The 23,924-nt window shown below is 44.2% G+C and overlaps 1 protein-coding gene across 1 annotated transcript in view; it reads right to left on the reverse strand.

Moving 5' to 3' along the window:
* Positions 1 to 23,436, reverse strand: part of LOC109935801 (zinc finger protein 850-like) — a gene marked incomplete at its 5' end in the record, with an annotated part of 75,228 nt that extends 51,792 nt beyond the window's left edge. The window contains 4 exons of the mRNA XM_048619606.1: positions 4,963 to 5,027; positions 6,211 to 6,266; positions 10,149 to 10,271; positions 22,496 to 23,436. Of these exons, the coding sequence (XP_048475563.1) occupies positions 4,963 to 5,027; positions 6,211 to 6,266; positions 10,149 to 10,271; positions 22,496 to 23,436 (1,185 nt within the window). The remainder of the gene's footprint in view (positions 1 to 4,962; positions 5,028 to 6,210; positions 6,267 to 10,148; positions 10,272 to 22,495) is intronic.
* Between the last annotated feature and the right edge of the window lie 488 nt (positions 23,437 to 23,924).

Here is a 23,924-nt window from a genome sequence, read left to right on the forward strand (position 1 = left end):
TGTTATCTCAGATTCTTTTGGGGCTTGACCTGTTAGAAGCAAAGAGGTTGTTTTACCTTTGTGGAGAATCTAGGACTTATGGTGAAAAGGCAGGAAAATAGAGTGAGGGTGATCAGATGAACCATGATCTCATGGAATTGTAGAGCAGGTTTGATTGACTGAATAGTTTACTTCTGCTCATATGGTCTCATTACCGACACATAAGTGGGGAATTTTAAAGAGGAAGATCATCAGTAGAATCTGTTTATATGGTAATCAGAATATACAAGTCAATGAACATTCTTCACTTTCACTATCGGTCACATATGGGTTCTCTCCAGTACCAACCCCAAAGTCTCAAGGAGATTCCCAACTATCCACTTGGACAACGCAAAGTTGCAGATACAGCAATTTCTGCGGTGCACTATATTTTGGGCAATCTGACCACCATTAGAGTGCAAACCTCAGCCAATCTTTGTATCTGGGCAAGATTCTGGGTGAGATTCAACTAAAATTGGAATTGTAAAAGAACCTACTAAATCCTACCATTTGGTAATTGCTGTTAGTTAACTTGACAATGATACTCTCTCAAAAAACCTGTATGTCTAGACATACATTCTAAAGATTTAAAGGTTAGCAGGATAACATCTAGAAAGAGACCTACACCAGCTAACAAGGTAAAGTTGAGCGACTATCAGGTTGATGACAGATTCTTACTGAACAGAGGGAGGCCATTCAGCCTTTAGTAAGCAGGAAGATGTATTCATGGAGAAGATGCACAGGAAGAAGTTACGAAAAGAAGGGAGGGAGACTCAGGAAAGATGGGGTTTAAGGCTCAAGCAGTGAAAAATTTTAAAGACAGCTTGACCCGAGTAGCTAGTGGAAGGGAGGGAAGTGACAGAGGCAGCTAATCGTATTGTTTCAACCTTCGTGACAGAGAAGCTTCATGAGCTCCCCACACTTGTTGGAGGTGAAGATAGAGGAGACAGTGGAGAGAGACAGCCCTTCAAAATTAGCTAACTTTGTTAAAAATATTAAAAAAAATCCCAAACTGTATTCAACACAAATACAGATTTATTCGACCTTATACTTTTATTCCTTATAACTGGCTTGGGGTTCATTAAAATCAGTAGAAACAGACCTCAATGAACATGGTTCAGTCCTGGATGTGATTAAAAGCAAAAATCACTAGTTACTTGTGAACTCGCTGATGTCTCAACAGGTTTGGTAACTGAGTGAATCCCTTCCCATTCTTCGAGCAGCTGAAAGGTCTCTCCCAGGGTGAACCCTCTGGTGTAGAGAGAGATGTAATGATTGCCTAAATCGAGCTCCGCAGTGAGAGCATCTGAACTATCTCTCATTAATTTGAGCACACAGAGGGCGGAGGAGCTCCCTGGAACTTTTATAGCACCTCCTGTAGTTAGGATATTTAAAAAATCTCTCTCCAGTGTAAACCTGCTGGTGTCTCAACAAGATGAATGACCAGGTGAATCATTTCCCACTCACAGTTCAAGTGAACAGTCTCTCTCTTCAGGTAGAATAACTGAGTGAATTCCTTCCCCAGACAGAGCAGATAAATGGCCTGTCCGCAGTGTGAATTTGCTGGTGTGTCAGCAGGCTGGATGAGTGAGTGAATCCCTTCCCATGCGCAGAACAACTGAATAGTTTCTCTCCAGTGTGACTGCACTGGGTAACTGGTTCAGATGGGTAACTAAATCCCTTCCCACACTCATGGTTTCTCTGCATTGCACACTGTTTTGCATACATGTTCAAAGACTGATGAATTTCAGATCTCAATGAGTCAACAGTATTCCTCAGAAGGCTAAGGAAATTTGGCATGTCCACAATGACTCTTACGAATTTTTATAGACGAGAAAGCATTGTATTCGAATGCACTGCAGCTTAATATGGCAATTGCTGTTCCCAAGACTGCAAGAATTTCAGAGTTCTGAACACAGCCCAGTCCATCACACGAACTAGCCTTCCATCCATTGACTCCATGTATACATCCCATTGCCTCAGGAAAGAAGCCAACATAATCAAGGACCCTTCCCACGCCAGTTATATTCTCTTCAAACGGGCAGAAGATACTAACGTTTGAAACACATACCAACAGATTCAAAGAACAGCTTCTTCCCTGCTGTTATCAGACTTATGAATGGACCTATATTAGACTATATTAGAGTTGAACTTTCTCTGCACCTCCTGTTACTGTAATACTATATTCTGCATTCTATTCTATTACCCTGATGTACTTATAAAGGCATGATTTGCTTGGGTCACACACGAAAAAATACTTTTCACTATATCTCAGTACACATAACAATAATAAGTCAAATCAACTAAGTCTTTGACAACAAGGTGCAGAGCTGGATGAACACAGCAGGCCAAGCAGCATCATAGGAGCAGGAAGGCTGATGTTTCGGGCCTAGACCCTTCAAACTAAGTCTTTGTCAGATTTTGACATGATGTTTGATTTGAGCTTCCCAAGTCCTCCCCTTCCAAAACCCCGTATACTTAAAACAGGAATAACAGGACTGAAAGAGAGCTCACGAAAACACAAAGACAAGTTGAGAAATTCAGCTGAACGAAACTAGTAATTTATGGGCTGGCCCGTGATAAACTGACCACGAGAACTGTCAGATCATTATAAAATCCCAACTCATTCGCTATCAATCAGGAAAGAGAACCTGTCACCTGGTCTGGACCTACACAACACATGAGGGAGAGCTGGGGTGGGTGGTAATGGTATCTGTATTTCAGTGAAAACTTTGACAGAATTTCAGAATAGAGTACGTTTATAGAATCCTGACAGTGTGGAAACAGGCCATTTGACCCAACAAGTCCACATGACCCCTCCGAAGAGCATCCGACCCAGACCCATTCCCCTATCCCTGCATTTTCCCATGTCTAACCCACCTAACCTAAACTTCCCTGGGCACTATGGGCAGTTTAGCATGGCCAATCCACCTACCCTGCACATCTTTCTGATCTCGGAAGCTAAGCAGACTCAGGCCTGGTTAGTACTTGGATGGGAATACCAGGTGCAGTAGGTACAGGGCAGCACAGTGGCTCAGTGGTTAGCACTGCTGCCTCACAGCAGGGACCCAGGCTCAATTCCACCCCGGGGCGACCGCCCACGCAGAGCCCGCACACCCTCCCCGCGTCTGCGTGGGCCTCCTCCGGGCGCTCCGGTTTCCTCCCACAGTCCAAACATGTGCAGGTTAGGTAGATTGGCCATGCTAAATTGCCTGTAGTGTTCAGGGATGTGTAGTTTAGGTGGGTTATAGGGGAATGGGTCTGGGTGGGATGCTCCAAGGATTGGTGTGGACTTGTTGGGCCGAAGGGCCTGTTTCCACATTGCAGGGATTCTTTGATTCTATCTTTGGACTGTGGGAGGAAACCGGAGCGCCCAGAAGAAACCCATGCAGAAACAGGAAGAACGTGCAATCTCCACACAGATAGCCACCAGAGGGCGTAACTGAACCCGGGTCCCTGGCACCGTGAGCTACCATGCTGCCAAAAAGGGACAACATCATTATAGGCTGCTGATTGGCTGAACCATAGCTGACATGGAAGTGTAACAGGAATCATTAACAGACAAACTTTCCCAAATTCTCAGGTAAACTATGATTGGCTAGGGTGGTGCCATGGAAAGATTGGCAAACTCCAGGACTTCTTTTCTTCACCAACGAGAAAGGTGTAACATGTGTACACATCATTTAATAAAGGTGCTCCAAAACCAGATTCACATTAAATAATCGAGACTGTACTAAGAATTACAAAGGAAATCAATGTATGGTGGTCAGTCAGGTTCACAATGTATGCATGCATTTATGCATGCTTGCAGTGATGTGTATTCAGAAACAGGACCCTATTTTGTGCGGTTCATGACCAATTAGTGAACATGCGATTGGTTGAAATCAGTACAACAGATCTGATGACTTACCTCATATCATCTCATTGGCTGCCCTGATTCCTAAATTTAACAGTAACCATACTTCAAAAGTATTTAATTTCCCGAGAAACTTTTTGGGATGCGTTAAGGTCAAGGAATGACTACATAAACCCAAGTTATTTTCATCATTAACGTGGTGGCTTCCCAAGGGTTAATAAAAATAGATTCTATTCATATGGCACGTGGATGCTGTTTTTAAAATGATAACTGATGACCACAGGATATTTCCACCAGGGGCCATATTAGATACCATAATCTCTATAGTAATAATAAAGAACTGGAGGGGGCAGAAGAGGGAGATTTGGTATTGAGATCAGATCTCCACTTGAGATACAACGAGCAGAAACTGCTGCTTTTGTACATTGAGCAGTAAAATTACAGCAGAAACATTTTACAGAGATAGTAGGAACTGCAGATGCTGGAGAATCTGAGATAACAAGGTGCAGAGCTGGATGAACACAGCAGGCCAAACAGCACCAGAGGAGCAGGAAGGCCGACGCCCCGGGCCCAGATCCCCCCCGCTCAAAAGATAAGCAGCACTGGTATATGGGTACTCTGTCACCTTCAAGACGCACATCATTAAGTTCATACTGGAGAGAGACCATTCATGTGCTCAATGTGAAAAGGGATTTAATTAATCACCTGATTCACTGAGGCACTGGCTAGTTCACAAGTGACTGCGGAGAGCTCTTGTGGTATAGTGGTAGTGTCCTTACCTCCAGACCAGAAGGCCCAGATTCAAGTCCCACCTGCTCCAGAGTTGCTTCATAACATCTTTGAATTAATTCAAAATAGCAAGGGACAGCAGGTTTTGGATTTTGCTGTTAATTGCATCCAGGACTGAACCATTTTCACGGATAGTTGTGATTTATTTTAGCTGATATTAAAAATCCCTATGACTTGGGTACAATTAATATTCTAGCAATTGGTTTGCTTTGATTTGTAAACAAGATAAAGAAAGGTGGTGGCCATTCATCCCCATGAACCTGCTATGCCATACATCTAGATAACAGCTGATCATCTACCTCAAAGTCATTTCCCAGCACGAACCCCTTGTCCCTTTCTATATTTGTTGCCAGGTATGGCCTTGCTGCAACAGAAATCAGTTTAGGTGCTAAAACATTAAATGTTTTCAAGGAGATAGATGTACTTCTTAGGGCAAATGGGATCAAAGGGTAAAAGGAGAAAGCAGGAACAAGATACTGAATTGTACAATCAGACATGATCATATTGAATGGTGGAGCAGGTTTGAGGGCTGAATGGTCCTCCTGTTCCTATTTTCTATGTCATAATCTAGGAATCTATCAATCTTGAATATACTTAATTACCGAGATTCCACAGCCCTCTGGCATAACAAATTCCAAACATTCATCAGTCTGAGTGAAGAAATTCCTCCTGATCTCAGTCCCAAATAGCCTAGCTCTTATTCTGAGACTGTGTCCCATGGCTCCAGACCCTGCCCCTGCCCACCCCCATCCAGACAGTGAAAAATACCTCCTGCATCATCCACATTGAGTCTTCCTTACCTTTACTCCTCAAATAGAGTATCATTGTTTGGGCTATTCTGAAGATTTCAGGGCATGAAGCAAATTATTGACCGGTTGTACTTCCTGCAATTCTGTTACTGTATTGTACCTGATGTGATCTGCTCTACCAAAATAGTAAACAGAGCCTGGAAAATCATTTTATTGAATGACCTCCCAATTGGTCTGCAAAAGTGGCTTGCTTGCTGGTCCCTTGCTCTTTTACTTCTCAGTCCCACTCTGTCCTTCTGTCCTCCATCTCCTGCACTTTTTCAGTGAAGCTGAGTGAGTGCTCCAGGAACAGCGGCTCATCCTTCGATTCAGCACTTGACAACCTTCCAGACTCAGTGCGGAGTTTAGCAGTTTCTGCACCAGAGAACTGTCAGGATCTGGAACGCTCCACCTGAACAGGTTGTGGCACCTGACTCTATGAAGAATTTTAAAGGGGAGTTGACTGGTATTTGAGAATGAAGAATTTGCAAATTGACACAGCAAACTGGGTGTGGGGAACTAAGCATAGTAGCCCTTTCAAAGTAAGTTCAAGCACAAAGGGTTGCATTGCCTCTTTCTGAGCTGTAAGTTTCTATGATCCTACGAGTCGATCCTTTAGCCTTCTTGAATCTGTTCCCACCATGTAATGTGAATATGCCTGACCTGTGAGCAACCTCAATATACTTGCCTTTGTGCCATATCTATGAATAAATATGGTTAGCTGGACGGGTTACATCTTCACAGAGCTGATATTCTCACAGGGAGATTTGCTGGTGCTCTTGGTGTTGGACACTAGCTTGTCAGGGAATAGGAACCTGAGGGGTAGACCAAATCGAAAAGGGGTTAAGCTGGTAATAAGTAACAAAGCTGAGCATTTGGAATTCTTAAAATGCAGAATGATGTCAAAAAGACAAAAATTAAGGCACTCTGCTTGAATGCACGTAGCATTTACAACAAGATAGACAATCTAAATGCACAAACGCAGGTAAATTGTAATGATATAACTGCTATTATGGAAACATGTCCCTACAGTGACCAGGACTGGGAAATGAATATTCAAGGGTATGTGATGTTAAAGACAGATAAGAAAGAAAAGAAAGTGCAGTTCTGATAGATGGGATCAGTACATTAGTAAGGGAGGATCTCAGATGTGGAAAAAAAAATGTAAAATCTGTTGCAATAAACTTAGAAACAGCAAGCAGTAGCAGATATTGGTTGGGAGTTATTTCTGTGCCAGTAGTGGTAGTGTAGGCCATGGAATAGACAAGGAGATGAGAGAAACTTGTAGCATGTTCAACACAGTGATATGGGTGACTTCAATCTGCGTGTAGACTGGATAATTCAGCAGAGCACTAAAGCTGTGGAGGACAAGTTCTTGGACTGTCTTACAGATGGTTTTCTAGAGTTTGTGGAAGAGCCAACTACAGAACAGGACATATTGAATCTAATATTACATAATGAGAAAGAGCTACTTAATAATCCATAAAAGAACCCTTTGAGGATGGGTGACTGCAATACAATAGAATTTTACATTATGTTTGAAAGCGAGGTTTGTGCGATCTGAAGCATGGTTGTTAAATTTGAATAAAGGAAATGATGAAAACACGAGGCACTAGTTGGCTGAATTAATTGAATTGTGAAAATACATGGAAAGGCACAACTATGTAGGCAATGGACAGTCTCCAAAAGAACTGTTAAATGGCTTACAGCAACAATACATTCCTTCAAGTTGCAAATAACTCAAAAAAGTGTCAACCCATGGTTTACAAAGAAAGCTTAGTGAAAAAGTATAATAAAATGGCCTTGATTGGGAAAGTTTTAAAAAACAGCAAGGATAGAAACTGATAACGATTGGAAGAATAGAATACAAAGGCAATTTCAAAAAAAAGTTATTGGACTGTAAAAGGCTTTACACAGATCTCTCTGCATATCAATACTCCCAAAGGTTCTGTCATTCACTGTATAATTTCTACTTGTACTTGACCTTCCAAAATGCATCAACTCACATTTGTCTGGATTAAACTCCATTTGCCATTATTTTCTGTCCAAACGTCCAACTGATCTATATCCTACTGTATCCTCTGACAATCCTCCTCACTATCTGTAACTCCACCAATCTTTGTATCATCCACAAATGTACTAATTAGACCAGCATGTTTACCTCCAAATCATTTATGTAGATCACGAACAGCAGAGGTCCCTGCAGTGATCCCTGTGCAATACCACTAGTCACAACCCTCCATTCTGAAAAGCATCGTTCCACCACTATCCTCTGTCTCCTATGACTAAGCCAGTTCTGTGTCCATCTTGCCAGCTCACTCCTGATACCATGTGACTTCACCTTTTGTACCAGTCTGCCATGAGGGACCTTGTCAAAGGCTTTACTGAAGTCCATGTAGACAACATCAACCGCTTTTCCCTAATGAATAATCTTTGTCACCACCTCAAAAAACTCGATCAAATTAGTTAGGCACGACCACCCCCGCACAAAACCATGCTGTCTATAGCTAATAGGTCCATTCGCTTCTAAGTCCATATAGATCTTGCCCCTGAGAATCTTCTCCAATAATTTCCCTAGCACCAACGTGAGGCTCACAGATCTGTAATTTCCTGGATTATCCCTGCTACCCTCTTGAACAATGGGATAACGTTGGCTGTTCTCCAGTTCTCTGGGACCTCACCTGTAGCCAAAGTGGATACAAAGATGTCTGTCAATGCTCCAACAATTTGTTCTCTCGCCTCCCTCAATATTCTGGGAAAAATCTCATCAGGACCTGGGGACTTACCTACTTTAATACTTTTTAAGATGCACAACACCTCTTCCTTTTCAATAACAACTTGGTTTAGAAATTCAACACTCCCTTCCCTGAGATCATCCTCTACCAATTCCTTCTCTTTGGTGAATACCAACACAAAGTATTTGTTTAGGATCTCACTTATCTCTTCTGGCTCCACACATAGATTCCCTCTTTGAGCCAACCCTTTCCCTGACTACCCTCTTGCTTTTTATATATGTATAAAAAGTCTTGGGATTCTCCTTAATCCTGTTTGCTAACAACTTTGCATCAACCCTTTTGGCCCTTCTAATTTCCTGCTAAAGTGCTTTTCTACTTCCTTACATACTTCAAGGCCTTCGTCAGTTCCCATCCTCCTGGGCCTTATGTATGCTTCCTTTTTGTTTTTGACCAAGGTCATAACATCCTTGGTCATCCAAGGTTCATGTAATTTGCCAAACCTATCCTTCACTCTTGCAGGAACGTGCCACTCCTGAACTCCTTTCAACTTCCATTTGAAATACTCAAACATGAATTTGCCCTCAAACATTCACCTCCAATCAATACTCTCCAGTTCCTGCCTAATATTGTTGTATAGTAGTTCGCCTTCCCCCAGTTTAACACCTTCACCCGAGGACTGCTGTTATCCCTATCCAGGAGTACCTTAAACTCATAATATTATGGTCACTACTCCCGAAATGCTCCCCCACTGAAACTTCACTCACCTGGCCGGGCTCATTTCCCAAAACCAGGTCCAGTGTAACCTCTTCTAGAAGTCACAATAAGATGATGCATTTTGGAAGAAGGAATAGGGAAAAGAAATATATACTTAAATGGCATAGTTCTGAAGAGTGTGCAGGGTCTGAAGAGCCTGGGGGTTGATGTGCACAGATCTTTGAATGTGACAGGACATGCTGAGAAAGCATTAGCAAAATATACAGGACCTTGGACCTCATCAATAGAGGCATTGTGTGTACAAAAACAAAAATGCTGACTCTTTTTACAATGCTCTAGCATTCTGGTCTTCAAACTTTGGAAAGGTATAAGGGTCCTTGAGAGGAAATAGGGGATTTTGGCTACAAGTCTGAAAAGCTGAAATTGGTCTCCATAAGTCAAAGAAATTGAAGGGAGTTTTAATACCCATGTAAAAGATATTGATCAATTCAGAAAAATTTAGTCAAACAAAAAGTTATTTCTATTAGGTTATGGTACAAAGACCAGGGGGGTACACGCATATAGTTTTGGACAACAAGTAGGGGTGGGCAAAGACTTTGTTTATGCTGCCAGTGGTAGTACACAAACTGAAGGTGAGATGAAGTGGAGGTGATCAATGATCTCAAAAGGTAATCAAGAAAGGCACTTGGTAGGAGTAAACTTAGAGGGCTAGGAATGTTCTCCAGAAAGACACCTTATCAGTTCACTGGCCTCGGTCTGTACAATACTGCCTCTCCTCATTATTTACATTATTATTTAACCTCTGCTCATAAATTACCTCTTGGAGTTTAGGCAGCATCCAGGTAAGTGTGCACAGCTCAGTGAATATATACTCCACGTGTGGTCAGCACAGTGGCTCAGTGGTTAGCATTGCTGCCTCACAGCCCCTGGTTCGATTCCACCCTCGGGTGACTGTCTGTGTGAAGTTTGCACATTCTCCCCATGTCTGCGTGCATTTCCTCCCACAGTTCAAAGATATGCAGAATAGGTAGATTGGCTATGCTAAATTACCCATAGTGTTCAGGGATGTGTAGATCAGGTGAGTTATAGAGGGATGGGTCTGGGTGGGATGCTCTGAGGGTGTGTGGATTTGTTGGGCCAAAGGGCCTGTTTCCACACTGTAGGGATTCTATGACTTCAATAGTCCAACCAGGGTGTGGAGCATAACTACATTGATACTTGAAATATGTACCCAAGAAAAGAACAAACCTGTGTCCTTCCACAGTCAAAGGCCAACGATATTCAGGTCCTGATGAATCAAATGATTCACTCAAATCTTTCTGTGATGCTTGGGGTGCATTTCCTATTTGCAAAGCCTTCATATTTGATATTCTGCAAAAGGAATGTAGGGGAAAAAGAGCGCAAGTCAAAGTCAGAAACACAGAACAACCAAACAGCTCGCTTGGCTCGAATTTAGTCCTCCCACTCTCATCAAATGAAATGGAAAGCTGCGCATGTGCCCTACTACATTTTGCCCCCTATTAAAATGAAGGCCACACATGCGTCCCACTGAATATTACCCCCAATAAAAATGGCGACGGTTAACTTGGGCCTGGTTGCGCGCAGAAGGACCGCAATCACTGCTCGGCTTAATGCAAATGCGTACTAGAAGCATTTCTTTCAGACTTTATCACGAATCTCAGTCTTACAAGGTCACAATTTCTCTCCTTCACTTAGTTGTAACTCATCCTTTTCCGTAGCTTTCCACCTTCAGCACCAACTGTCCATACTACAAGCTCAACGACTCTGCGCATGCTCTCCGATCCGCACTGGTCTTCACGCGTAAGCCCCCACAACCCACGCCCACCACCCATTCCTATTGGTGAGAAAACGCCACACCCCCTCCATCTATTGGTTAATGCAGCCGTCGATCATCCGGGCACCCGCCTCTTTCAGTTCGGGGACATGTACAGTTAACAGTGATAATAGTGTGGAGTTGGAGGAACGTAGCAGGCCAGGCAGTAACAGAGGAGCAGGAAAGCTGACTTTTCGGGTCTGGACCGTCTGATGCTGCTTGGCCTGCTGTGCACACCTTGTTATCTCAGACTTTTTTTTCTGAAGAAGGGTCTAGGCCCGTAAACGTCAGCTTTCCTGCAGCTCTGATGCTGTTTGGCCTGCTGTGTTCATCCAGCTCTACACCTTGTTATCTCAGATTCTCCAGCATCTGCAGTTCCGACTATCTCTGAAACAATTGTTCAAGGACACAGGTTCAAATTGCGTCACATCAGCTGTGGAATTATAGACATAATGTACCAGACAAACTCACCAGCCATTTGGGATAGAGAAGACGCCTATATGTGGATGGTTCTGAAGAACTGTTTTTATCTGAGATTGAAAGGTGTATATCGGATTATTTGAGGAGGAGTCTTTTTTTGTCTTTTTCAGTCAAGTATTTGATTTTTTAATATTTATGTTTATTTATTTTCTTTTTTTGCATGCTTTGTATTAAAATTATTAATATTGTTAAGATTAAATCTGTGGGTAAGGAAAGGTAATTTATTTTAATATATAAAGGGCTATTGAGAGCTTTTTAGAATTAATGTCATTGAGGGCATACAAGAGACACTAAGTGTGATGACTAGTAGATTTAGAGAAATGAATACACAGCAGGATCAGTCAGATAGATATTTGGAAAGGTAAGAAGGTGGATACATCCCTGGGTCCTGATCAGGTGTATCCTAGAATTTTGTGGGAAGCTAGGGAAGTGATTGCTGGGCCCCTTGCTGAAAAATTTGTATCATCAATAGCCACGGGGGAGGTGCTGGAAGACTGGAGGTTGGCTAATGTGGTGCCAGTATTTAAGAAAGGTGGTAAAGAAAAGCTACAGAACTGTAGATCAGTGAGCCTGGCATCAGTGGTGGATAAGTTGTTGGAGGGAATTCTGAGGGACAGGATTTTCATGTATTTGGAAAGGCAAGGACTGATTAGGGATAGTCAACATGGCTTAGTGCGAGGGAAATTGTGTCTCACTAATTTGATTGAGGTTTTTGAAGAAGTGACGAAGAGGATTGATAAAGGCAGAGCGGTAGGCGTTGTCCATATGAATTTCAGTGAGGTATTTGACAAGGTTGCTCATGGTAGACTGGTTAGCAAGATTAGATAACATGAAATACAAGGAGAACTGCAGAGGGCAGTGTATTGCGAGTCTGCACTCTGCTGCTGCTGTTGTAGCTGAGACTTGGAGGCTGAAGTGGCAACACCTGTTGCAACTGAGAGCACCTGGAGCTGACTGAGGCCTACAGCCTGGAGCCTTGGGTGCTGCAGCCTGCCTGCCTGGAGGCACTCGAACCTGGGATTCTCCATTCCTGCTGCCTTTGGAAGCGTGGTGTCTTGCATTTCTCTTCAATGAGTTGTATTGCATTTCTCCTCAGTGAGTTGAAGACAGCTGTAATTACACTTGCTGCGCTGGGGAGAAGCTGCTGCTGATTGTGACCTGGAACCTGGGGCCTCGCGTCCTGTAGCCTGCCTGCGTGGAAGGACTCAAGCTTGGGACTTGCTGCAGCTGCCCTGAGAACAACGGTGGCCTGCACTTCTGTTCAACCAGTGCCTAGGAGGCTTGTTCCTGGAACCTGGATTACTCCTTCAGTCGAGGATTCAGGCCTGGGCATTAATTGCTTGAGGCCCAAACACTTGCAGTGAGAGACTGTATTTTGGAGTCTAGGGCCTGGAACTGTTTGGAACCTGGGCCATCTCCTTATGATTACTTTGTGACTGTGACCTATTTACTGCCAGTGACTATTGCCGCTGGGCATTGGGGGAACCATTTTTTTGTACTGTGGGTTGGGTGGCAGGTTGGGATACAGCTGCCTGAGGCGACTGGATTGGCAGGCGAGGCCTAACAGGACTCTCTGTTTCCTTTACTTGCTTTTTGTATGAGGGGAGGTGTTGGTCCTGATTTTGGTGAGGGTTGGGGTGATGGTGACCACAGGACCTTCTAAAATAACATCGAGGGTGGGGCCCAATCATTTGTACGTGGGACATCCTGTATGTCCCCTATCCCTTGGAGGCCTTGTCGCTCTTTAATTATTTCACAAAACAGCTCTGGGTGAAATGTTGCAGTAAATGTAACATGAGGATTGAGGCTGTACAGCAGCCTTGGCAGGGGGTAGTCGGTGATCCCATCATTGTCGCTACATCAAAGATGTATGAGAAGGCGGTGTTCTTCCTGAAGACAGAACGGGTGGTGCACCTCACCCTGGAGAAGGGGCTTACACTTGGTAGGACGTTCTTGCCTGTCAACTTTCTGGAGGTAGTTTCTCAGAGGGTCGTTTTATCGAACATCCCACTCTTTGTTCCACCTGAGCTCCTTCTTCCCCACCTCCGCCAGCTTGGGGAAGTGAGGTCAGGCATGGTGCTGATACTGCTCGGTCTGCAGGAGGCCCGCTTGACACACGTCACTGGAAGCAGTGGCAGGTTTTCATCTGCCTGGCCCCGGAGGACGTCACGGAGGGCACTTTAATGGTTGAGCATGAGGGTGCTGCTTCCCGGGTGTTCTGGTCAGTGCAGGGTGTGCAGTGTCATGCCTGCAAGGAGGTGGGGCACCTCCGGAGGAACTGCCCTGCCTCGAAGGCCGCTGCTAAAACCCAAGTGCCGCGGCTGGCACTGCCGCCCCTTCCCTCACGACATCCCCTCGGCTCCCGCAGGAGGGAGCTACCTCGGTTACGGACACCAGTGGGGTGGGTGGAGAGTGTCTGCAGGGGAGGAAAGTCTGGAGGAAGACTAAACATTTGGGGGGAGCCTCTCAGGAGGATTCCCGGGTGACTGAGAGACCATCGACCACCCAGCCTGGGGAGAGATCCCTCGCAAAGGATAGCAGTCCCAGGACTATCGGGAAGGAAGGGGCTTTGGACCCTGGCCCAGGGCCCCTCGGTAATGAAAGCACGAGTGAGCAAGTGGTGACCCCAGTTTCCTCTGGCCCGTCTCATGCCCCGAAACCCATGACAAACAGGAAAAAGGGAGGATGGCTGAGGGGGAAGGAGGCAACAAAACGATGGAGAGATGTCTCTTGCTCCCCCATCCTCTAAGAAAACGCACCAGTCCTCAGGGTTGGAGGAGTCCAGCGCTAACAACACCACCTCCAGAGATGAGAGTTAGGGTTAGGGAGTGGAGGGGGACACAAACCTGTCCCTGCAGACCGCCGCAACGGTGCCAGGCAGCTCGGAGGCTGAGGTGGATGTGGCCACAGAGGTCTTGCCCACGCCAGGAAAAACTGGAAGGCCTTGAGATGCTGCCTGCGCTCACTGGGGACTGCTCTGAGGGCACCCTGGATGGTATTGATGAAGGAGCAGCCTCCTCGCTCCCTCCCAGGCCTTTGTGTTGGGCTCTTCTGCCCTTACTGGGGATGTTTTCCCAGACACGGAGGATGGCCCGGTGCCAGGAGTTGAGCAGGTTTTCCAACTGCTGCTGTGCAGGGGGCCTGACATTTTAGTTGAGTCTGATAAACTCTAAGACTTGGAGGTCCCTGCAAAGGATCTTCCTGCTGTCCACCCTGGAGGTGAGGTTGAGGCAGGGGTGTGTCCAACCAATGGAGCCCAGATGACTCCTGCATTCGATGGAGGTCAAGGAGCATGTGCCAGGCTGTCTGCTGCAACTGACAGTTCGTTTTGGAGGCACGGTGCATCAGTTTGTGATTGTAAACATGCCTTGGATGGGATCTGAGCAGACGTGCTTCTTCGAGGATGTGTCCACTCTTAACTCCATCGGTGAGGGCGAACGCATCCTTTTGGGGGAGATTTCAATCGCACCCTCAAAGAGGCTGGACCGTGGCGGCACCCAGAGGAGCTCGGCATTGGTGGGTTTGTTGAGGGACTTGGTTAATACCTTTGACTTGGGTAGATGCCTTGCAAAATCTCCATCCTGATTCCTTTTCCTTCACCTCTGTGATGCCTGGGGTTGGACCGTCCAGTATTAACTATCTCTACCTTTCCAGGGCGTACACCTCCTGTGTTCTGAAGGCATCCACACAGCAGGTGCGGTTCTCTGGTCACAACCTGGTATGGGTGGAGCTCGTACTGTTCAGCACCAGGGTGAGGTTGGCATACTGGCTCTTTAATAACCTGCTGCTGGAGGACAAGCAGTTCTGGGACTCATTTTGTCACTTCTGGACCAGCTGGAGAAGGAAGCGGGTGGGGGGCTTCCCCTCCTTGAGGCTGTGGTGGGATGTGGGCAAGACTCCCATCCGTGTCTTCTGTCAGCAGTATGTTTGGGGGTCAAAGATGAGGCCAAAATCCAGGATTGAGCGGTTGGAGAAGGAGGTGCCTGGGTCATGTCTCAGTCAGCCTGATATGGACCCAGGCCTGCAGGAGGCATACAAAGAGAAGAAGGCCGCACTCCAGGATCTGCACCTCATTGGGTCCCAGGGTGCATCCGTGAGATTGCGGGTCCAGTTTCTTCGGGATCTCGAGTGCAAGTCCCCCCCTTCTGCTCACTGTGGGGGAAAAAAGGCACGGAATCCGCCAGCAGCTCCTTGTGCTGCTAGTCGATGATGGATCCCTTGCCTCCGATCAGGAGGCACCAAGGCCCAAGTGAAGGGACTGTTATAGAGCTGTCTTCTCTCCGGATCCATCCAGTGTGGAAGCTCCCAACGTTCTGTGCGAGGATCTGCTGCAGGTCAGACCAGAGGGTGCGGAGAGGCTCAATGCCCCTCTGAGCTTGGAGAAGCTGACCGGTGCCATCAATTGTCTTACCAGGGGCAAGTCCCTGGGGCTGGATGGAGTTATTCAGTATGTTTGGTGGTGGTGGGGTGACTATGCACAGATCCTGGAGGAATGTATTGTGACTGGAGAGATACTCCTTTCTTGGTGCAGGGTGGTCATTACTCAGTTGCCTGAGAAGGGGGATCTCCGTTTGTTAAGGAATTGGTGTCTGGTCTCTCTCCTCAGCATGGACTACAAAATCTTTGCCAGGGCACTTTCGATTTGGCTTGGCACCATGCTGGACCACATGATCCATCCAGACTAGTCCTACAGTGTCCCGGGCCAGAGCATTCATGACAACATCCACCTGGTCCAGGACATGATCCGTCATCTCTCCCTTAATCAGCAAAAGGTGTTTGACAGAGCGGATGATGAGTATCTGCTCATTTCCAATTAAGCCGTTCATATGATTGCATGGCTAGAGATGGACAGGCTTGTGGTTAATCCCTGGTTCTCCATAGTGTCATGATATTTCCCAGACTCTTATCTCCCTTGGGGCTTTTCACAATGGACACTGTATTCAAGCACATTCCTTCCCAGACATTTGCCAGCTACACCATGTTAACAGCCAATTAATTGGATACTTGCCTATCAGTTAAGGACCTTTTAAATTCCTTATTAACCTCATTACAGGAAATACAAAAGAATACTGATTTTTACTAATTGTTATAATGATTAGAGATATAAAAATAGACTGGGAAGGCTGGGACTTTTTCACTGGGGATTGGGAGGTTGAAGGGTGATCTTATTGAGGTTTATAAAATCATGAGGGATATAGATAAGGTGAATGACAAGGATCATTTCCCAATGGATGGGGATTTCAAAACTATGGGCATATTTTTAAGGGGAGAGGAGAAAGATTTAAAACGGTAAATGGAAAAACCCCGGGGAAAATTGATGCACAGAGAGATCTGGGTGTTCAGGTCCATTGTATCCTGAAGGTGGCAATGCAGGTCGATAGAGTGGTCAAGAAGGCATACGGCATGCTTTCATTCATCGGACGGGGTATTGAGTACAAGAGTTGGCAGGTCATGTTGCAGTTGTATAGGACTTTGGTTCGACCACATTTGGAATACTGCGTACAGTTCTGGTCGCCACATTACCAAAAGGATGTGGATGCTTTGGAGAGGGTGCAGAGGAGGTTCACCAGGATGTTGCCTGGTATGGAGGGCGCTAGCTGTGAAGAGAGGTTGAGTAGATTAGGATTATTAACATTAGAAAGACGGAGGTTGAGGAGGGACCTGATTGAGGTCTACAAAATCATGAGAGGTATAGACAGGGTGGATAGCAAGAAGCTTTTCCCCAGAGTGGGGGAGTCAATTACTAGGGGTCACGATTTCAAGGTGAGAGGGGAAAAGTTTAAGGGAGATGTGCGTGGAAAGTTCTTTATGCAGAGGGTGGTGGGTGCCTGGAATGCGTTGCCAGCGGAGGTGGTAGAGATGGGCAGGATAGCGTCATTTAAGATGTATGTCGACAGATACATGAATGGGCAGGGAGCAGAGGGATACAGATCCTTGGAAAATAGGCGACAGGTTTAGATAGAGGATCTGGATCGGCGCAGGCTTGGAGGGCCGAAGGGCCTGTTCCTGTGCTGTAATTTTCTTTGTTCTTTGTTCTTTTTGTAAAAAGGACATGGGTGGCAATTTTTTTTTAACACAGACTGGTTTGTGTGTGGAATGAACTGCCAGAGGAAGTGGTCGATGCAGGTACAGTTCCAATATTTAAAATACATTTGGATAAGTTCATGAATAGGAAAGGTTTGGAGGGTCAAGTGAAGGCAGGTGTGAGTTGCTTAGTTTGGGAACTTGGTCGGCATGGATTGGGTGCACTGAGGGGTCTGTTCCTGTATGGTATGATTCTATGAATCTATAAACAGAGTAAGCAGAAGAAAATTCATGTCCAGCTCAAAACATTACCTTAGTCTTTCCCTCCACAGAGGCTGCCAGACATGCTGAGTTTCTCCAGCACTTCTTGGTTTCTTTTTATTTCAGATCTTCAGCATCCACAGTACTTCAGTATTATTTGTAGAATTAATAAACTGAATGGTAAGGTCCTGGGGAATGTTTCCAAACAAAGAGACCTTGGATTGCAGGTTCATAGTTCCTTGAAAGTAGAGTCCCAGGTAGACAGGATAGTGAAGAAGGCGTGAGGTATGCTTGTCTTTATTGGTCAGTGCATTGAGTAAAGGAGTTGGAAGGTCATGTTGTGGCTGTACAGGACATTGCTCAGGCCACTTTTAGAATACTGCATTTAAATCTGCTTTTCTTGCTATGGGAAGGATGTTGTGAAATTTGAAAGGGTTCAGAAAAGATTTACAAGAATATTGCCAAGGTTGGAGGGTTTGAGCTATAGGGAGAGGCTGAATAGGCTGGGGCAATATTCCCTGGAGCTTTGGAGGCTGAGATGAGACCTTACAGATATTTATAAAATCATGAGGGGCATGGATAGGGTGAATAGCCAAGGACTTTTCCCTGGGGTGGGGAGGGGGAGTCCAGAACTAGAGGTCATAGGTTTAAAGTGAGAGGAGAAAGATTTAAAAGGGACCTAAGGGGCAACTTTTTCACACAGAGGGTGGTGCAAGTATGGAATGAGCTGCCAGAGGAAGTAGTGGAGGCTGGTACAATTACAATATTTAAAAGGCATCTGGATGGGTTTATGAATAGGAAGGGTTTAGAGGGACCTGGGCAAAATGCTGGCAAATGGGACTAGATTAATTTGGGATATCTGATTGGCATGGATGAGTTGGACTGAAGGGTCTATTTCCATACTGTACTCTATGACCCTAAGTAATTTAAGAAAGCTTTGAGAATCTGAAATTGAATGCCATTGGCAGTAATAGTAGCCATCACAAAAATCAAAAAGTTTTGCAAAAAGTCAAGTTTTATTAATGTCCTGTAGGAAGGAAATCTGCCAGGCTATGTCTGCTATTTGTGACTCCAGACCCACAGCAATGTGTCTGACTCTGAAGAATGATTAGGGATGGGAAACACATGTTGATCTTGTCAACACATGACTAGTGGTATCCCTAGGTGGTGTTCGGGCCCAGACATTTGAAACTGTTTTCCACAAGAGGCTGTGGATGCTGGATCAGCCGTTAATTTTAAAACTAAGATTTTTGTTAAATAGTGATATTAAGGGATAGATGCCAAAGGCAGGCATGTGGAGTTAGGCCACAGATCAGCCATGATCTCAAAGAATGGTGGAACAAGCTCGAGGAGCTGAATGGCCTACTCCTGTTCCTATAAACAGAGAATAAATCAGAAGATAATGAGGATGTGTAACAACATTAATAAGTGACTTTAACTTTTGTGTAGATTGGGAAAGTCAGATGGGCAGAATTAACCATGTTTGTGGTTAACCAGAATTAACCACCAGTCAAAGAATGTATTCAGGATAGTTTCCTACAACAATATATTGTGCGAGTATTAGGCTATTTTGGATTTGGTGATGTTTAATGAGGCAGTTTAATGAAATGATGCCAGAGCAAAAGATCCCCTGGGAAACAGCAAACATGACAGGGTAGAATTTGGCATTCAGTTTGAGAGGGAGGAACTTGGGTCAGAAACAATTGTGCTAAACTTTAATAAGGTTAATTACAAAGGAATGAAGGCAGGGAGTTTGTCTATCTGCCTTTTGTGTGAATAGGGCTCAAAACAACATTTAGATTATTTTCTTGTTTAATTTTGCTCTACTAAAATTATTGTACTGTCAATAAATTGCAAAGTCTTTTGTTTAAGCTACAAACCAGTGTTCAGAATTGATTATTCATGGACCCTGGAGTATAAAAGTAGGGATATTTTACTGAAAGTATACAAGCCACTAGTCGGATCACAGCTAGAATATCATGAACAGCTTTGGATCTTTATCTAAGGAAAGAGGTTCACCAGGCTGTTATCAGGAATGGAGACAAAAACAAAGTTGCTGGAAAAGCTCAGCAGGTCTGGCAGCATCATTGGAGGAGAAAACAGAGTTAACGTTTTGGATCCAGTGACCCTTCCTCAGAACGGGACCCGAAACATTAACTCTGTTTTCTCCTCCACAGATGCTGCCAGACCTGCTGAACTTTTCCAGCAACTTTGTTTTTGTTCCTGATTTACAGCATCCACAGTTCTTTTGGTTTTTACCAGGAATGGAGAGACTGTCTTACAAGGAGGTTGAGTAGGTTGGGTCTCTACTCATCAGAGAAGGATAAGAGGCAACTTTGTTAAAACACACAAAAGGACTTGACAGGATTGATGCAGAGAGGTTGTTTCTCCTTGTAGGAGAGTCAAGGACCAAATCTCAGATTGAGGGGGTCACACCTCTAACTCAAAGATGAGAAGGAATTCCTTTTTCCAGAGGTAATGAATCTGTGGAGTTCTTTACTGCAAAAGGCTGTCAGTAAGTATATTCAATAAGGGAATAAAGGGTTATGGCAGGGAATAAAGGCAGAAAAATAAAAGTTCAGGGTTATCAGATCACCCATGATCTAATTGAATGGTGAAACAAACTTGATGGACTGAATGGCCTACTTCTGCTCCTACATCTTGTGCTCTTATAGCTTTTCAGTCCCGATTGGATATATAGAGGTTACTGAGGTGCTGTGCTTGTTGATAATGGAGTTTCTGTACTGCAGGCAATTCATCAACATCCTGACATTGAAATACTGAACTGAGGAAACAGAACATTCATTTCTTACCAAACATTTAGGATCAGACCTTTGTTTAACCACTTCTGCAGGTGACACCAAACTGCTCCACTGGTCACAAACTGATACAAGATGCATTCAGGTATGGACCCTATACAACCCCAAATATGAAACAAATAAAAAAAAAACCAGTGCACCTAATAATTCATACAAAATGTGAATACCTGGTTTAATTATTATCTTGACTGTGGCTGGCATTAAGTATACATACGGGAAATACATCTTCTCTCTGCAAGGCTGCCTGAGCGGGGAGTCTGGCTGATTCCATAAATCTACCCACTTCCCCATAACCATTGCTATGTTGCAGACTACCGTTGCCCTGCAAATTGGTGAAATCTGCTTCATCTGTGCTCCTGCTACTGCGCTTAATATCCACTCCTGTACCACTGCAGTATGGTGTCTGCAGCATTGACAGCCTATAGGATGATGTAGGTCATACTGTCTAGAAAGATGAAAGATGGTATAAATTCACTGACAATTCAACCCATAGTTTTCTGGCCAATTTCCATTCATTCTGTTGCCTGGTTCTTCACTCCACAGAGCCTGATCTGGGTAAAGTTGTAGATTGTACTGGATGGAAAACTAGTTACAAAACAGGAAGTTGGGGTTACAGTAGCTACTCAGACTGTTAGATGGTGGGACGTGGTATTCCACAAGATGAAGTTGGGACTACTTTCATTCCCAATTTACCTCAGAAAACAGTGTGTCAATTTTAAAACTTGGAAGTAAAACGATGGATAAATCACAGAAAAGAATTCAATAAAATTTTGTAGCACAGTTCACTAAATCTTTATTTCAACAGCACAGCAAAACAAGGACACCAGGAAATGATTAATTGCTTTATAATTAATACATTAGGAGATACAGTTAATACTGAGAAAGACTGCATCAAAATCACAGTGTCTAACATCAAACTAAGAGTTTCTGGAAACACAATGCAGGTCCTTCTTTATCTTCTTTAAAGGTCTGTTGTATAATTGTTCCAGGAGTCAAGAGACTCTTGTGAACTCATCCATCTGCATTTAAAATCAGACAGTAATTCTTTTTGACTACATTTCACTATGTTAGAGATGCTATGTAAATACAGATTTTTGTTGGTTGACTGGACTATCTCTCACACACATGAAACAATGAAATTTTACACAATGATGACCACAATTAGAATCACAAGTGTTACAACACAGAAGGCAGCCATTTGATCCATTGTGTCTGAGCTGCTAACAAGCATTATTTGCTACATTTGCAAATCACTTTAAATCTTTGCCCTTTTCATCTCAATCCTTTTATGAGCAGGGAATGTTTCTTCCCATTTACTCTATCCAGACCTCTCATGATTTTGAACATTTCTAAGAGATTACCTCTTAACCTTAATTTTTTCAAAGAAGAACAGTCCAAACCTCTCCAATTTATCCTCATAACTGAAATTTCACATTCTTGGAAAAATTCTTGTAAACCTTCTCCATTCTCTACAAGATATTCACATCTTTTTGATAGTGTGGTGTCCAGAACTGTACCCAATACTCCATTTGAAGTCTAATAAGTATCTTGAAAAAGTTCAGCATCACCTGCTTGCTCTTGTCCTGTATGACCCCATCAGTAAAGCCTGTGATATTGTATACTTTATTCACATTTTCAGGCTGGAAATTTGTACTTCACTTGCAGTCACAAATAAATCACAGGTGGCACCGATCTCCAATTTTTCAGCATGTTTCTAGCATTCACTGTAGTTCTTCCTGACTCTAAATACTTGTAAAGGAATTTCTGCTCCATGCCTAGGGAGCTCTGAACCATGGAAGACAGCAGCTGGGATACATTTCTTACACCGGGACTTTGCCGGCAATGACAAGAAATGAGAAAGACCAAAGTGCCATTTGCCCTCTCAGTATGACCCTGAAGGACTGTGCCCAGACTGAAATTTTGTTCCTGCTATATGATCCTCTCCCTACAAGACTGTCCTTTCTGAGCTCCAGTCAGATTACAATAAACACTCAGTGGAAAGTTCTGGGATAGTTAGATCTCCACAATAATATGTTTAAAACAAATCTGCTATGTGGCATTTATCTAGAATGTTAAATAGCAATCTTCTATAGTTTATTAATGTCAGTAGAAATAAGCGCCAGTGATGAACACAATTAACAACCATAGAAATAGCAGGATCAAGCCCTTGCAATCACTTGTGAATTCGCTGGTGTGTCAAACAGGAGGATGACTGAGTGAATCTCTTCCCGCAGATAGGGCAAGTGAACGGTCTCTCCCCGGTGTGAACTCGTTGGTGTGTCAGCAGATTCCTTCTACTTTTAAAGGTCTTCTCACAGTCAGAGCACTGAAAAGGTCTCTGATCAGTATGAACAAGTTGATGTGTCAGAAGGTGGGATGATCGAGTAAATCCCTTTCCACACACAGAGCAGGTGAACGGCCTCTCCCCAGTGTGAACACGCTGGTGGGTCAGCAGGTCAGATGAATTAGTAAATCCCTTCCCACACATGGAGCAGGTGAATGGCCTCTCTCCAGTGTGAATATACTGGTGAGTCAGTAGTTTTGATGGCCGAATAAATCCCTTCCCACAGACAGAGCAGGTGAATGGACTCGCCCCAGTGTGAATCCGCTGGTGTTTCAGAAATCTGGATAGTCGATTAAATCCGTCACCACAGAAGGAACAGATAAATAGACTCTCCCTTGTATGAATGCGCTGGTGCGTCAACAGGTAGGATGACTGTGTGAATCCCTTTCCGCACTCAGAGCAGGTGAACGGCCTCTCTCCAGTGTGAATTTGCTGGTGTCTCAGAAGGCTTGAGGAATGACTGAATACCTTGCCACACAGCGAGCAGATGAGTGAAATCTGCTCCGTGTGAACCCGCCGGTGTCTCAGAAGGTTGGATGAATGAGTGAAACCCTTCCCACACTCGGAGCAGGTGAATGGTCTCTCCCCAGTGTGACTGCGTCGATGAGTTTCCAGTTTTGATGGGGAGCTGAATCCCTTTCCACAGTCCCCACATTTCCACGGTTTCTCCGTGGAGCTGTTGTTCTCCTGTCTCTCCAGACTGGATGATGAGTTGAAGACTTGGCCACACAGAGAACACAGTTTATAGTTACCCCTAGTTGTAAATTTTGTGATAGTTTATCAATTCATTCAGTTTGTTAATACATTTCTGCTTCTATATTAAAAGGCAAATTATATTCAGCTCCTGATCTACTGACTGAATCTATCAGACTGTGACATGATGCTTGGTTTGAGTTCCACGTCTGCACATCCTCCCATTCTCGTATGCTGTAAAAAGAAAGAACAGAAATTCAGAACAGGCAATTCTAATTTCTTTTTGTAGCTTGTTCATGGGTTGTGGGCATCACTGGCAAAACCTGTATTTATCAAGGGTGGGTGTGTGGACTCTGTATTGTTGGAGATGGTCATTGTGTAGCATGTTTACTAATTGTCGTGAATCAGTACAGGCCTGAATGTTGTCTTCATTTTCTTTCACATGGACATGAGACTGCTTCATTATCTCAGGAGTTACAAATAGAATTGAGCACTGTGTATTCATTAGCAAACATCCCCACTTTAGATAAAGAGAATGCAATTGACAAAGCAGTTAAAGGTAGTTGGGC

Source organism: Rhincodon typus, chromosome 43, assembly GCF_021869965.1.
Source record: "Rhincodon typus isolate 14 chromosome 43, sRhiTyp1.1, whole genome shotgun sequence".
In the NCBI taxonomy this organism is placed as follows: Eukaryota; Metazoa; Chordata; class Chondrichthyes; order Orectolobiformes; family Rhincodontidae; genus Rhincodon; species Rhincodon typus.